Genomic DNA, 17,386 nt, shown 5'->3' with positions numbered 1-17,386 from the left:
ATGAGCACAAGCCATTCTCTTTTTAGGAATCCTGCTGCAGCTAATCTGGTTTTTGAGTCAATTTTTTAGACATATGCTCAGTAGACTGGCTTTGCAACACAGTCTGCCAGCTGCTCATCTAGCCAGAAGAACTTCAGTAAGACACAGGCAGATATGAAAGATCAGGTCTGCCAATCTAAAAAACATATGAGTACATTTGAATTCTCCTTTGAATGACGAAGAGTAAAGACAGTAACTTCACAAATGTAAGGGAACTGACCCTTGACAGAGTGGTAAATCCTCATAATCCCCTTTTTTCTGAATTTACTATCTGAGACATATAAGGAATATATTTTATTATGTTTGAATTTATAATACAGTTGCTCTAAAGTTTGAAAAACCTTGACCTAACTAGAACAAAAACTGTTTTGGTTTTTTTTTTAATTATGCAAATTATGCGATCTCTTAAATTCTTGAAACTTAAATTTGGGAGGAGTAATGTCCACTAATTTTTCTAAAGGACAAATAGTTTGTCTGTAGTTCAGGGAGATGGAACTCATATTATATAGGGAAATCAAATTGTACCTTTGTCATGATGCATAAACTGGAATGCATACATTTCAAATTTTGATAATTCCATTAGAAGATTCCTGTTGATCTTGATCTCTCTCAGCCTTCAGTGTTGTTACAGATTAACATTATGTGTGTGTTTTGTTTTCATGCAATTTCCAAAACACGATAAAGAATGTTTGTGCTCTGTTTAATGGGAAATAAACCAGGCTCTTACTATGGCTAATGGAAAGTAGATTTCTTATTTATAATACACCTGTAACTATCTAATTTGAAATAATTTTTCCCAGCTACAACATGTGTTATTATTCTGTTTTTCTTAACTAAAACAGAATGCATTGCTTTTATTTCCTGCACAACATTTTCTTTTCTTACAGAATGTACACACTCACAAATGTATTTGCTGTCTGAATAGCAAATAACTGTTACCCAGATGGAAAATAGACATGTTATAATCAAAAAGCACATTCTGCTTTTAGCCTTACCAATTTATGGTTCAATAAAATGTATGATTTAATTTCTGAACCCATATCAGAATCTAATTTGCAAAAATATGCCATATATAATTAATACCCTTGCAGCCTGCAGAATAGTAGACAAATAAAAAAAAAAGAAAAAAGTGAAAACTAGCAAGATATCTATGAAGCCTGTTTTCCAAGTTTAATTTAGAATGGCAGAAAAGACATTTCAAATTTTTGCTGAGAGTAGAACCAGATCATTTCATTGGTCCAGTTCTTATATAGCTTCAAATACTTCATCAAAAATCTAGCTATATTCAATTCAAATCAGGCCTTGTTTCTTCTCTAGTAGTTTAAGTGTTAAACCATGAAGATAAAATACTTACTTAGGACTGAATTTTCTAACATTAGGTTAGAAAATAAACACTGAACAATAAATACTTTTTTACCCAGTAGGTAGTCCTGTTAGCTAATGACATCAGAACTTCTTGAAATGGGACCAAGAGTTGATTTACCCCAACACCCTCTCACCATCATTGGCCAAAACATAAAATGCTTGTTTGTACTGTCAGTGCAAGATACAGCATGAACTATGTGAGATTGCCAGAGCTGCAAAACACAGCCTTTAATTTCTCAACCTTTAGGCTAAATGGCATATATCATTAAATATTTAGGAAAGTCTGACCTGGACTATGATCTTGCTGTTTTCACTAAATAGAATAAATATCAAGGTACTCATGTCATGGATAATTGTGATATTGTAAAAATGAATCTAATGGTCTTGGGATTTCATTTTTTAATTTTCTGCTTAGTCTGTAAGTCATTTGAGTTGCATTTTTTCATGTGATAATGACACACAAGAAGGATACATTAATATTGAATGGACTGAAATCACAGTTTGCAAAACATAAAGGTTTATTTTTACTAAATATCATTGCAGAATTTCACCTTGGAGTTTTGTTTTGGCTTTTTTAATAGAAAAAATATAGATATGTTTAAGAATAGCCAGCACTCTAGAGACTTTTAACTTTAGAATATCTTCATTATTTCATCAAAATATCTGTAAGTGTTATGCCAGAAACAAGAAAGTTGGCCTTTTAGGCAAAGCACAGATAGCAGTAATCTCAGTGTTCAATCTGTCTGGATGCTGACATTATATAACTTTGTCTAATTAATGCCTCCACAGAAAAGATGGAAAAGGACAACAGAGATACTTTCACAAATTTCAGGGATCAGACTTTAGCTGAGTTCCTGTTGCTTTAAACATTCTCTGTGACTGATATTTACCAGCATGAAAAGGGAAATTACTGTACTGGCTTCACTGGAAAATTAAGAAGTAATGGTTTTGTTTTGATTTTTAGATAAGGCTGTTATTACAAAAGCTTGCTTGTAAGATGTGTTAAACAGTGTCAGTAGAGAGTCTTTAAATTAACACTGTTCATATGTAGCTAGCTCTGATTATTTTGGGTGATTACTGAAAGAGTTACATGACACAATATCCTGTATTAGTTATGTAAGTCATTATACTACGTCCTGGTGTAATGTTCAGATTTGATTTTAATCTTTGTTTTGAAATTCCTTTATGTCAATTGAAATTCATATTACCTGAGCATATATCACTATGTATTTTGACACAATGACATATTTATTTCCTCTATAAATTTCTGACATATTTCATGGAAACTCAGTTGCAACAGAATTTGCTTCAGTTTATAGTGGTTAGGGAACTACTTTTTTGTTGATTTTGGGGCATTTAATGAGCCTAAATTTACAAAAAGCTTTACTTACACACATAAAAATAACAAATGTGATTTTGTCATAGGGCACTTTCTTCCTTTGATTTCTTATTTCTAATTCCTCAGTTTAGAGCAAGCATATACACTTACTTTGTACCTTTACTCTTTATTGCCCACAAAAATGTTCTGGTTTTTCTGTTTTGTTGTTTTGTTTTGTTTTTTTTACTTTGTTCTGCATACCATATCCAGTTGCTGCCTCCTTAAATGCACAGCAACAGCTTGGATTAGAGACTGGATACTAAATGGAAGTGGATTTTATACTGCAAGGAAAACAAGTGAAACAGAAACCCACATGCACAGGAGTTTTTGTGCCAAGTGGGAGCTGGGGAGCTCAGGAGCTCAGTGAGTCACAGCCTGGGAACTCACCGCAGCAGTTTTATTGCTTGTGCTGCTGGGGCTGCAAAGGCAGCTCATCCCCTGCCCTGCCACATCTCTCTGTGGGATTACTCTCTTACAGCACAGAAGACATGCAGGTGGTAGAGACTTTTTTCTCTTGAAAACAACAGCTGCATAGCAAAAGTCAAGAAGAAAAATCCAGCTGGAGGGCTAGGTCTTGACATTTTGCTTCCTTCTGTAGAACCAATAATGATATTGGCTACAGCTGCCAAGCTCTCTTTGCCTCAGGAATGGTGTCTTAACATCCATGGAAAGTATTCACTAGGTTTTCAGTTTTATCTCATCTGGGATTTTTTTTTTTCCTGGAAAAATGCAGAAAATGAAATGGCACAAAGATTAGAAGTTGCAGCGCTGAAATCCTTTTGTTTAGAAGTGGCCTACTGAAGTTAATGAACATTTTCAAATGTCTTTCTGCTTCTTGGAGTATCACTGAATCCATCTGAAATTCACTGGCCTCCTAGAGCAGGTGTAACTATCAGGGACTCTCATCTTCAGATTGCCCTATGTGTTGTTTCCTCACTCAAGCTAAAATTAATTTTCTGGTTTTATGTAGTAGAGACCTTATGGTGTGAATTTTCCCTGTCTCTTAGTGGGCACTAAGTAAGGTAAGCACCTTACTTAGCCAGGCAGTTTCCATAGGTTCCTATAGTCAGCATTTAGTGAGGGTGACTCAGCTCTCAAAAGAGCTGCAGAACGTTCCAAGGGTGTTTGTACCAAAATTTTGGCTAAATGAGAAATTCAGGGTTGCCTGTGTTCCTCAGCTAAATGTTCCATTTATGCATCTGGGGTGGACAGTGTAAGTAAGAAAATGTAACTGTTGCACACTACAGCACAGATTTCACTGGAATTTTATGTGTCCAAAATGTCATTAAGGAATGAACTAAATTCTGAATCACAGCTACAAAAATATTGAAATATGACTTTTTTTTGTTTGCTTCTAGCTACCTCAGAAAACCCTCATGAACACAGTAAGTACCAAGGCAATATAGAATATTGTTATTTTGACTTTCAGAAGGAAGGTATTTTCTTATTTTTACAAAGCTTTAGCGGCTTAAAGTGGAATTCATCAACACAAACTCACACAACATTTTGACTTATGCAACTGTTTTTCAATGACTCTGTAATGCAGGACCAGTGTGTTTCACAGGTTCCAATTTACATGGAGACCATTTGCCAGTTCAGCTGAGACCCACCTATGTCTTTTGTCTCCATGGCAGCTTTGAACTGGGAAACAATTGAGGGGGCCACAGAGAGGAGAGAGTCTGTGCACTTCTTTGGCCAGTCCTCTGGTTCGAGTTTTAGAGATTTATTTCTTGGTATGCTGCAATGCTGACCTGCTGCACAGCTTAGACTAAGCTTAGATTAGACAGAGCTACAAATCCAAATTAAATATATATCTAAAATTCCCCTGAGTTATTTTTTGCCTCACAATGTTGGAGTTTGAATAGCAGGCTGCTTTTAAATAGCACAAAATTTTCTGTACAGATCAGTGATAACAATCACAATTAATATTAGAAACAATTAACAATTTTAGAAATTCTATGATATTTCTAAAAATACAGAGAAAATAATTGAGCCACATTTAAAAGTTTAAAAAGACTTTTCATTATTTTAATTTTATAGGAAAAAATAGTTAAACATAATTTATTGAAAAATATAGAGAAATTGAGAAATTCTTCTCTGATCTAGAGGGAATATGTAATGCAAAGTCATCTTTTAAAAATATAATAAGAATCTTTTATTTTCTTAAATCTTCCAAAATTTAAAAAGCCTTCTAATATAGGGGTTCTCATTTTCAGAGCATGAACGTGTTAAACGTGAAAAAGCTGTGTCTCAGACTAAGCCAGGTAGGTTTGGCAAAGTAACCTCCACTTACACCAGCTCCACTCAATAAGGATATGTGTGGTCTGCAAATCTTGGAGACTTCTTTGAGATAGGCACAGGTGTTTTGTTTTGTGCCATTAGTTGTTTTCAGTGTCTTGGAGAGGAACAAAAATGAGAGTGAAATTTAAGTAAAAGGATTCAGTTGTCATAGTTTTTGACTGTTCTTGTGACTTTTCTCACCAGTGTAGTAAAAAAACATTAACAAAACCCATTTTCCAGTGTCTGAGGAAGGAGTGCTTTAATGTCCTGCACTACATCAAATAGGTGTGCTGGGAATTAACCCTTCTCAACCTTTTCAGTGAGTGTGGTCCCCAAAAAAGGAGCAGCTACAATCTCATGGAGTGCACACTCGGCAGTAGAGTCAGCCTCCAGTTCCTGAAACTCAAAAGCTGCAGGAGCTGAACTAAGAATAGCAATACTATTCCTGGACTGATTGTGCACTTGAGTAAACTGTAAATAATAACTGGCTGCAGTGAACAGGACATTGGGCCCCCCTTTCAAACCAGGGATCTGGCCTAATCATGTTTTTTGAGGAGGAAGGAACTCAAGGATCCACAGCTGTGGGACTAAGAGGGTAACCTCACAGAGAACTCAGCTATTTATGCTCAGCTTGCATCACTCCTGAGTGGTTTTCCAGTCCCCTCTCAAGAGGCAGTATCCTCTTAGGAAGAAAGTATCCACATTCCATTGACCTTTGCTGGCAGTGCTGCTGCTTGAACTTCACATCAAAATGAAGTGCTTATGAATAAGTGATTAAATAAACCATTTAAGCCTTGTGTGTTCAATGGTAAGCAAGCAGGCTTTATTTACTTACTTTTTTCCCTATTTTGTTAAGAAATCAATTTCTCCTATGTATTCAGTATTTTTCTCATTCATTTCTATAATCTACAATATTCTACCTTGTAAGTTAAGTATTTGCATGCATTTTCATTTTGAGGTTTCCTGAAAGCCTTGATGATCTGATTTAGTGAAGATATATTGGTTTGGAGTCAATAGGGAAAAAAATATTTCTCTCTTCTTCTTTCTAAGACACATAGGCCAAGTTTTTTATTAACTCAGTGATCACTTTTTGTGTACTAACAGTGAGCAGAATGCTTCAGGCATTAGATGGGTTCAGCCAAGGCAGAAAGGAAGGAAGCTGAGCTTGGTGGCCACAGTGGTGGGCAGAAATTGGGCTGCCTGGATGGGTGATATGACCACTCACCTTTCCTGCTAAATCACACCAGCCCTGCACAGTCAGCCAAATCTCATCCACATAGCAGCAGGAAAATAAATTTCCTTGCTAAGGCATTCTCAAACATCAGAGCACTGTGTCCCAAATCAGTATATTGGACTGATAAGGATTTTACTTAAGCATAATACAGTACATTCCAGACCACAAGCCCTTGGAATATAAGTGCTTGAAGGGGAAAAAAATAGGAAAACGCTTACTAAATTTCCTTTAGCATAAAATCTCAATTCTCAGGTGATTAATGGTTGCATTGGAGAACAGAGGCTGTTTTGAGTTTCACTTGATGACTAGCAGTATTAATCTGCAGGCACTGGTGGTAATAGTGCTTCTGCCTGCTGTGTGCCAATGAGTGCTCTTGAGTTAGCAGCTTGAATTATAAAAGCTTCTTTCTGTACAAAACAGTGGCCTCCTTTTCACCTTGATCCAGTGCAGCTTCAAGCCATTTTTCCTGTGCTTCCTGTCATCAGACTCAGAAGTATCACATGACTGAAATACTATGGAACTTCAGAAAATATATTGATCCCGTAGGGAAAAGCTTAAATTAAAGAGAATTTTCTGTGTGTCACTGAAAGCAAGTAAAGCAAGGGAATTCATTCCTGATGTAATTCTGCTGAAACTGCCTGCAATACACAGAGAAATGTTTACAGCCTTACTTTTTCCATTTAAATTAGGTACATCAGGGAAAAAAAAATTAATATTAATGCTTGTAGTGCTGCATAACTGGAGCCCTGCAGAGCAAATAAATTCTCTTCAATGAAAGATTTCAGAACTTTAAACTTTGGGCTTACTTAAGATCAGGATTTTCTTTTAAATATTCATAAAATTTGTTTTTTACTCTTTGTAGCTGTATGAAGTCTTCAAAATGGTTTATTTTTTTATTTGCAAGACTCCTCATGATATGGAAAACAAAAAAATACATGAAAAATTAGAAATATTACTTCTGTTCTTGGCAAAATACGTATTATCATTATCATATGTTTTTCTCTGCTTTTATTCATATTGAATGTGTTAAGCAGAACAATTTTATGAAGCTTCCTGATGCCTTGAAGTGTATTCCCTTATAGAGACTGTTCCTCTTAAATCTGGGTATTCTACTCCTTCAGTTTCCCCTCTGGCTACAACCAGTGGCTAGAAATTCAGGGAAAAAGCCAAGCAGCCATTCTGTCAGGGAATGCATCAGGGTGTAATGATTTTCTTCCAGAAACAAACCAAACAAGCAAGAGAAGGGGAACAAGAGATATCTGCCCAACCTGATCTCCACCCAGTCATTGCAATCTTCAATCTGATGCCTTCCACAGTGGAAAGAAGGGGCCAGAGGCAGGTGGCTGCAAACTGATTTCAGCCAGAGGAATGGCAAACACAGTCTGAATGTGCCTTAAGCATATTTAAGGAGAGCTTAGCAACCTATGTGATTATTGAAAGGTAGAGGTTAGGAGAGGGGCTTGAATTCGATTATGGAAAATGACATAAAAGGGAGTAGAGCTATAAAAGGATGATGTAGAGTGAATTTAAAATTAACCAAACTGGGCTGAGTAGAAATTTGTTTTAAAAAAAGACTGGATAGGGCACTGAGTGCCCTAGTTTAGTTGAGTTGTTAGGGCATGGGTTGAACTAGATGGTCTTTAAGGTCCCTTCCAATGTAGTCATTCTGTGAAATCTGAACATAAACATCCCAATTTCCATCTGACTGGGACATTGGGAAGGTAAAGCAAGCCTACTTTGTTAGAAAGTGCAGTCCCACCTATTTACTTGGAGAAGAGGAAGTTCAGCTCTGGTGGCTGATGTTGACATTAATCCACATTTTCTGAGAATTGTGCTTAGCCAATCCACAGGCAGCTCAAGAGCATGTGGCTTGGGCAGCTTTGTCCATGAGATCAGAGAAGTTGAAGGCTGCTCCAAGGTCTTGTGACATGTCCAGATAGGTCTAGGTAGGCTTGTCCAGTAGCAGGTGGTATGGACTGGCATTCAGACTCTCCTGTGTCCCTCTGTGATCTAACACATGTTTGGGTGTCTCCATATCTTCTTCATCTTCAGAGTGTATGGATGCCTCTACCCATGTTTGTGGTTAGGCAGTATCTAAACAGTTTTTAGTGTTATTTGATGCCAAACTGTTGGACTTAGACACTGATGAACATGGCAAAGGTGTGATGGATGCAGGAATAGGGTGGTTTCCTCCTGAGTGCCTGCCTGAAAGATGCTGAAGGATATGTGGCTGTTTTCCACCAGCTGAGACATTAGGCCCAGTAATTTACTTCTTCCATGAGTATGATCTCACCATGCAGTCAGGACTCATAATGCCTGCATGCTGTTTTACAGTGCTGTAATGGGATAGTGATGCTGAAGACATGCACTTATTTTGTCATTGTGAACCATATGCATAATATCACCTATAGAAATGTTTTTCCCATTATATGCTAACACATTGTGATTTTAATGCTGCTTTCACAATACAGAGGAGAAAATGAAACAACAAAAGGCAACTCCCACTGAGAAGTCAGGTAAGAATAAGTGATTCTCTCCTGATTTATGGAGGGGCATGTGGGATATTAAACACTATTCAGGACTTCATCTAGTGTAGTATATTTGCATTGCAATATTTTTTATAGTATTTTGAAATATGTAACTGATAAAGCAAAACTGGTGGAGTGGCAATTGCAGCTTCTGTTCTATTGTCTTGAAAGGATTGTCTTTCCAATGATGAAGGGAGGTCAAGGCCTTTCAGCTCTTTAGCTGCTTGTTCCAGCCTCCCATTAGCCAGAGGTGGGCTAGTGAAAAGATCCTAAATATGAGGATAACTTATCAGGTGGATTAGCACTTTGGATCAGTTTTATGTAGAAAATTTTTTTGGGACTAAACTCTAAATCTTTGGGTCTTATCTGTGATAGTTTTTTAATGTGATGTTGAAAGGAAAAAAACAAAAAAAATCAAAAACCAAGTACTAATAAGTGTTCTAGAAGCTGTGAAGAGTCAGTCAAGGAATCAGAGCACCCTCATCATCACTGGCAGTCATCATAAAGCTGTCTAAACTTTAGGGATTTGAATGCTATGCATGCTTGTACAAGTAGAGGAAGCTAAGAACAAGTGAGAACTGACTCCAATAAAATGCATCAATGCTAAAAAGAAAAGGGAAAAAAGGAGTATATTTTCTGTATCTAACTATTACAATTTAACTTCTTTTGTCTTTTGTAGCCCAGGCAAAGACAGCAAGTATGTGATTCTTACCTTAATCAGAAAAACTCCTGTAAAATTGTTGTATATGTGTTTTTTTCTTACTTTTACATAAAGAAACTTGCCCTAGGCAATTTCTAGTTTTGCTTAAATTTGTAGTCTTCTATAGTCTTCTTTATGTCTTCCATTCCTTTCATTCATACTGTCTTGTCATTGCTATTTGGCATAACCAATTGCTTCAGTGCAGGACTGAATTCATTCTACACTTCCCATATCAAAAGTCACAACAAAAAATATTCTTATAGGAGTTACAAATCTTTTAAAAATCACTATTAAAAATTATCTGGGTTGAATAAAGACTTCTTCTAAGTTAAAAAAAAAATAATAATAATTTAATATAACTGCATCCTGAATTCTTCTCAGTCAAAAAGAACTCAAGGAAAGGTCTATACCCTAACTTACCTCACACCTACTTGTTGATTTTCTATATCTTTCACACCTTCCAAATGCAAATTAAACTACAATAATAATAATTTTAACTGTTAATTAATTCCCCAAATAATTTAATGATCACAAACAGTCCAGATATGGGAAATTAATTACTCTTCATTGAACCAATTTTTTATTCATGCTTCATTAAAATGTTTCCCATTTGAAATTCCATATGATGTCTTCATCTCAGCATTTCTCAACTTGTCTCCCCACATGAAATCACAGTTACTAGTAGCTCAATTATACACCTGAGTAGCAGAAAGGCTGAGGCATATTGTCCTTTTTCCAGATGCCATTCACATTTTCAGCACTTTCCACTTTCCATCATACTTTGGGGTCCTCATTTCTCAAAAGGAAAGTCATGCACAGTCCTTGAGCTGTGGGAAACCTCACCTGGAAACAAGGCCAGCACAGCTGTCCATTGATTCCACAGCCCTAAAATGTATTTTGGCCCCACTTTCCACTGCATAGCTGCTACTGTGCGATAAAGTCTGTGGGGTGGGTTTTTTCTGACTTTTGTTTGCTAGACCTATTTGAAAAAAAAAAAAAAAAGCTTCTTCAACTTTTCTGTTTCCAGCAGCATAACATATATTATAATTTTTTCACCAATAATTATGAAGTAGAAGGATGTGGGGAGCGCTAGGGAAGCAGGCATGTGGAGATGAGATGCATTTTGCAAACCTAAATATAATTTATTCATATGCAACAGTATATGTGTCCAAGATTTTAGGAATTCAGCTCAATTATATCTGAATCAAGAACAAAGGATGAGTGAATGGTTGCTGAGTTTACTCTGCACTCTCCAATAATAAAAATTGAAAATAGATAAAAATTTAAGAAATTATAAGAGCCCTACCAACTTATTTCTTCCTTAAGACACATGCATGACTCTTAGTAGCATTAATAGTAGTTTTATTTTTGAAGCTATGTGCAGTACTAATGAACTTTGCTATTTTGTGGCAGATCCCTCAGTGGATAATTTTTTAATAACCATACATTTGTGGGTTTCTTTTTCAAAATAACAGCATGAAACAAGAGAAAGGAAATGTTTAATCCCAAAATGCATGCATGCAATCCTTCTTACAAAAAAAAAAAAAAAACAAACCCAAAAAATACCCCCCAAAAAAACCCCCAGAACAAAACAAAACAGAAACCACCAGTCCAAAATGTAACTTAGAAACATTACGGCAATTTTGTTATGCTCTTGTTTTTTGCCTAGAGCATGAAGCAGTCAGACATGAAAAAGATGTTCCCCTTACAAAACCAGGTAAGCAATCCTGCCTTTTATTTTGCATATTTATTTTGAAAATGTTATTTAAAGAAATAATGAAATACAATTGCATGTGACAAATGTCAAGACCATGGCCCTGTGACCTATTTTGATGTATAGAATGGCCCTGACATGACTCACCACAAACTAAATAGCACTGTACATACTTGTAATGCTGGTTGTCATTTTAAGATTTAGATATAGGTATATATCAAAGGTCAGATTTCTGCTTCTGTAATTCCACTGATGTCAAAGGCATATGCCAGCAAAGAACTTGAACTGCTTTCTGAAAATGCTTACTTTAAATGGCTCCATTTTGCTAATTATTTGTGGGGATCTGCCTTTTATTTGGACTTCACAACAGAGTTCACCCCCCAGGATGAGCAATACTTTAATTTTCATCCTTTGCAGGTATTATATCATATTGTATTCAGATCTTCCTCTGGCACTATCCATTATCTGTGGTCAGTGTCTCTGATATCATACTCACTCACAGCCTCACTTGTACAAGACAGAGTAAAATTGATGCTGGTATTGGAAGGATCATTGTTCAGTTTCACTGTGGACTATCATCATGGGTTTAAAAAATGTCTGCTCCATGCTTCTTCATGAAAGGAAATAAGTGAAGAGTTAGATTTTTTCCTTAATATTAGTCATTCTTAACTCTAGCTAAACAATTACAGTCTGTAAATCAGAACACTCCTACTACTATCATTCATTATTTATTATTAATTAGTGTAAAATTAGTAAAAATATGTTTTTATATGTGGAAACATATAGGACAAATAAAGCCATTCTCTGCCATAACAATATTATGCTCAACCTGACTGTTTTGATAATTTTTCTTCCCTCTTTTTACTTTTCAGTCAAACCAAAAAACACTGCAAGTACGTGTAATGATTTATTTCTTATTGAATAGAAACCTTCTTTTTAGATGCATGTTCTATTAATTTGCATTTTTGTGATTTTCCATGTTAGATAATGCTATTTTCTTGCTTATATTACAGATACTTTTGTATTCTGTCTGCTTACTAACAGCCAAATACAACAAAATCAAGCACATTTATAATGCAATACTGTGAAGCTGCAAGGTTCAAACACTGTTTCCAATTTTTACTCCCTAGAAAATTATGTGAATTACATTGGTAACAAAACTGATATTCTGGTGGTTTCAGATGAGTGTAGATGTATAATTTCTATTTATGTAAATATATTGTTTATTGAAAATAAGAAAATAGCATTTAGTATGACTGAATCAGACAACCTTTTCCTTACTTCTTTTACCATTTGGAAATTACTTACATCATTAATTCAATAAGCATATTGTTGGCCTTGTTCCAATAAAAGCTTTTTTAAATAAAAAAACTAAATTAAATTAAAGAAGAGAAATGAATATTTCCAATTTAGATTAGTTTTAAGGAGAATTCAAAGGGAATTTGTCACATTGCAAAAAAACTTCCACTGAAGTCATGGGATAATGTCATTTTTAAGGCAGGCTTCTGAACAGATGAGTACTAGAATCTGTGTTTATTGTGGCAAGTCATTGCACATTACATTCCGCACAGCACGGTCAGACAAGGATCAGAAGGACTGTGTTTGTACTGTGTGTTTGAATGGTGAAAATGCTGAAGTATGGACTTTCACAGATGAATTAGTTTGTGCCTCTTTAGCACAGAATCTGGTTGTTTTTTTGGTGCTGTGCCTGGCACATCAAGACCAAACCATGTGTTATTCTGATGGAAAGTAAGCTGGTGACAAGGAAAAGCAAAAGGATTTGCTTAAACTTCCCAGACCAGTCACCTGTGCTAGGTGCTTAAAGTTAGAGAGGATGAATACCTGCTCTTAAAAACCTACAGGAAAACAATGTCACTCTGAACCTCAGATGTAAAGTGGAAGTGTGAACACAAGGCATCTGAAATGTGACTGTGCTGAAGGATCTCCATCGTCCATGAGCTGCAATGTTCCATTTTGAGTTATTATTGCAAAGTTATTGCTTCCTGTGAAGCTATCCATGGACTTATTTCCATTTTTGACAGTATTTTAAGGAAGTTTTGCTCTATTTAATTCTATTATTCATTTTTGTTCAGTCTTGTTTTCACTGCATCTGTATACTGGCATGTAATGTCTTCTGCAGTGATTTATCTGAGACCCAGTGATGTCCCTCACTATTGTTGGAGGCTCATCACAGATTTAAATTACTAATTCCTTATGCTTTCATCACAAAAATCACTGTCTACAATGTTTTTTTTTTATCAAGAGCTATATTGTCCTGGTATATTGTGAATATAAGGAATAGCACGATATTTTCCCTTGACCTTTGCAGAGGGATGTTTGTACTACATTCTTGAGCTTATATTCTGCTGCTTGAAATGATTATAAAGGTTAACAGTGCCTTTAGAAAAAAAGAAAAAGAAAAAAGAAAAAGAAAAAGGAAGAAAAACTAGTAACAAGCAGACCTATGGTCATTTACAAAAGTGATTCTCTATACACTGTCTCTTTTTGAACAAACCATCCTAGAATAGATCTAGCTTAAGATTTTAAACACCAGAGCTATCTATTTTAAATTAGCTTTCTCCACCTATAGGCCAACACTTAGTTGGATCACTGCCCTCTTTATTTATGGAGGTCTATACGGCTTTGCTTAATGTATTTCTTAGCCAGATGTATAGTGTACTTACCATAACAAGAATGTAGCTATCATGTAATTCAGTACGAGATGTGGTAATGGACACAAAATACCCACTGATTTTGGAGTTCAGGTCCAGTAGGTATGTAAAATAAATTAATATATTTATCCTGAGCTGAATCTATTCACACATTTTACCGTGTTCAGTCTTACTGTAAAAGCACATGTGGTTTTAGTAAAGAAATTGGATCATTAGCAATGCAGGTACAAACAGAAAGAGAAGGCTAACTTTGAAAACCGCCCAAATTAATTACACATACAATTTCATAGTAGTAACTTGTTGCCATGATCTAACCTGGCAGGCAGGTATAGACGACACAGTCACTCACTCAATTTTAAAAGCAATTAGTAAATCTTATTTTTCTCTATTTCTGTTTTAGTACAGGGGGTCTTTGACAGCCATTGACCATTGAATGTGTAATGAAACAGAATTTACTCCCAGCGTCACTGACTAAAGACTCACAAATTGTGAGACATTATCTTGAACAGAAAACAAAGCTGGTGGTAGATCTTACACATGCAGGAATACCAAACTGTAGTTTGTAGTCAAGAGGAAGAACATGTAGGCTGATATTTAAAAAAGACCCTAAGAATTGGCAAATTATATTCCCACTTAAGTCTATAATGAAAGGGGTAATATGTTTTTCAGCATCCTCAGAGTAAGTGAAACTTTGTTGCTGCATAGAGAAGAGGGAATGGCCCTTACATTTCATACAACAGAGGGTCAAACCAGCTGCCCTTCTGGTTAACAGTCTCCCCATACCTGACTGTCTAAGGAAATCCATTAATCCTAAATTAGGGTACATGCACATAACTGGGTCCATCCAGATCCCTCAGAGAGACATTTCCTCAATTAAGAAGTGATAGCATGAACCTCTTTCCTAGATTTAATACCACACAAAAGATCTTAGTTCCTTCTTCTGAAAATGAAAAAAACATATTAACTATTCCATGGGTCACACACAGTGCAGTAATGTGTCAGCTTCCAGAAGCTATGAGCAAGATCAAAAGCAAAGAGGTAAATATTAAAGGACTTTGGCAAGTTAGCATTTAATAGCAGCAAAAGTGGCCTTTGCAGAATGCCCATGGTGCCTAAGCATTGAGCACTGACATTTACAGGTCTCCTTATGGGCCAAGACTCCAGTGAAAGTTTCCTGAGATGACTTAGTGAAAATGATGCTTAATTTCTCAGTCTTCCTGTTGAAAAAACATTGACTGAGACATTTTCACCTTGGTGTGAGCTCATGTTAATCTGAAGCCAAAACTCAGCAGGAGGAAAGTACAGAGGTAACTCAATCAAAGGAATACCCCGAAATGTTTTGTGATCTTATTCCTTTTTTGTCCTGCTCTAAGTTCTAGGAAAAGGAGCTTTGCTTGGGTAGCAAGGTCATTCTTTTTCTTTCAAATTTTGTTCTTACATAAAACTGAAACTAATGAAGTAGTGGTGGGTAAAAAATTCTTGGATTCAAAATGACAATGCTAATTTCTTTGATTTTAGAAGAGTGATGATGATTTACACCAGAGAATTTCTATCCTTTGGACTGACCAATTTTTATCAATTATTTTGGATATTATAATAGCACCAGAATATATGCTTCTCTTGTGCTTGTTGGTGTGGAAAATCTTTCAAGAAATTTTAATCTTAAAAGGCAAGGCAAACTCCTAGTATGGAAGAAATTTAGATAGGGGTCAGCTATTCAAGGTCAGTGTCAGTCTTTGGTTGGGAAATGTAGACAGTAAGAAAAGAGAGGTAACTAACTGAATACATTTTTTGAAAAAAAGCATAGTCAGCTATAACCTTGAAGGCACACTAAAAAATAAGTATGTTTAAATATTTCCTTGCTAGAAATCTTGGATTGGCACAGTGTTTGCATTTGCAGGACTTATTGCATGCTGGATTATAGTACTTCAAAGAGTGAGACTCTTAGCTTTCAGTGTGAAATTCTACATACATGCCCATTGTTAAAGCACATTTGTTTGTAAATTAATACCCTGCAGAAAAGTTGCAGATGAAAGAGAAGATCTATTTAAATACCCTAAAAAAACATAGTACTCAAATTCTTGTTCTTTTCCTTTCCTTCCCTGCCCACTTTCTCTTCATTACTGGTTATTTTCCAGAGCCAACAGCTGAAATCCCAGCATCAGGTAAATATTACATTTTTCCAGTATTCCTCATGGAAAGAACTAATGAACATTGCAGTGTTGATGAATGCATGCTGCTCATCAGCAAGGAGCAGGGATAACATAAAGCAGAATGGGTGAAGGGACAGCATTGCAGCCACACAGGTCTCTGCCATGGGCTCTTCTTTTCATCTGATTATGTGATTTTCACTGTTCACCTGCAGCAGGTTTTGGAAGAGCTGGTGTGCATCAGGTGACGTGCACCAGAGGACACTGAAGGAAGTGTTACTACAGCTGGTTGGACGATGCAAAGTGCAAATGAACCTTTTGAAGGCAGACAGCTATTTTTCTGCTGTAGTCAGCAGGGAATACTGAAATGGGCTCAGGTGCCATAAGGTGATATCCATTGCTTAATTTTAACCTGCCCTGTTAAATGGAGTCACAGACCAAATGCATTTGCAGCTGGGGAAAAAGTATGTGGAAAAGGAAACAGCATGTGCTCTAAATGAATATAGACTAGGAAAAACACCCCTCAATAAAATAAACCACAATCTATTGCTGCAGGACTTCTGAATGGTCTCATATGATAGTTCTAAATTTCGATCTAGCTCCATATCCTGGGAATTTTTGTTTATTTCCTTCAGATGTTTGAGATCACTCTGGGAAAGAGATTAAGAAGCAAGCAATAGGCAGAGGCCTTCCCTAGTGTATTTTGGCCACAAGCAAATAAGCAAATCTGGCAGTAGTTAGGAAATTACAGAATTCAAATGCTAAAGCTTTTATCACAATTTTCTAAACTACTCTGCAACCAACAATATTCAAACAATTTCTAACAACTCTCCACAAAGCCCAGAACTGGAAGTGCCACTAAGTGTAGCAGGCACTGTTGCAATAGTACAGTCATTGTAAACATGCCATGAGACACATTTGCCACAGTAATTCTTCCAGGGATATTACTGGGGAGAGAATCTTTGTGCAATGTACTTATTGTAAAAGCCCTGCATTTCTGATGTCTGTCACTTAATGTTATTTCTTTGCAAATCTTTCTAGCCACCAAAAAACCAAAGACAACTAAGAAAAAAGAAGGTAGGAATTTACTCCATGTGTTCATACAGATGTAGAAGATCACAATAAAAATAGTATGAGATTGCAAATTTGCATGTATTGTTGTTTAAGGCAACCCCTAAAATATCTGCATGAACTCTCAAAGAATTTTATTTGAAAACACTAGATAAATTCTATTCAAAAATCAGTTTGCCAAACTTTAACTGTGCTACTTTTTCTTTGTAGAAAAAACAACTGAGAAGAAACAGCTGAAAGATGAAAAAACTAAAG

At 36.0% G+C, this 17,386-nt stretch overlaps 1 protein-coding gene across 1 annotated transcript in view; it reads left to right on the top strand.

The window, feature by feature from the left end:
• Positions 1-17,386, top strand: part of TRDN (triadin) — a 213,068-nt gene that overhangs the window by 178,017 nt on the left and 17,665 nt on the right. Inside the window, exons 32-37 of the mRNA XM_079298923.1 lie at positions 4,141-4,167; positions 4,999-5,046; positions 8,768-8,812; positions 9,504-9,521; positions 11,194-11,241; positions 11,656-11,827. Of these exons, the coding sequence (XP_079155049.1) occupies positions 4,141-4,167; positions 4,999-5,046; positions 8,768-8,812; positions 9,504-9,521; positions 11,194-11,241; positions 11,656-11,827 (358 nt within the window). The remainder of the gene's footprint in view (positions 1-4,140; positions 4,168-4,998; positions 5,047-8,767; positions 8,813-9,503; positions 9,522-11,193; positions 11,242-11,655; positions 11,828-17,386) is intronic.

This window comes from Erithacus rubecula (assembly GCF_903797595.1).
Source record: "Erithacus rubecula genome assembly, chromosome: 2".
Lineage (NCBI taxonomy): Eukaryota > Metazoa > Chordata > Aves > Passeriformes > Muscicapidae > Erithacus > Erithacus rubecula.
The sequence above is the reverse complement of the archived record's forward strand: the minus strand, read 5'-3'. Positions and strand labels throughout refer to the sequence as shown.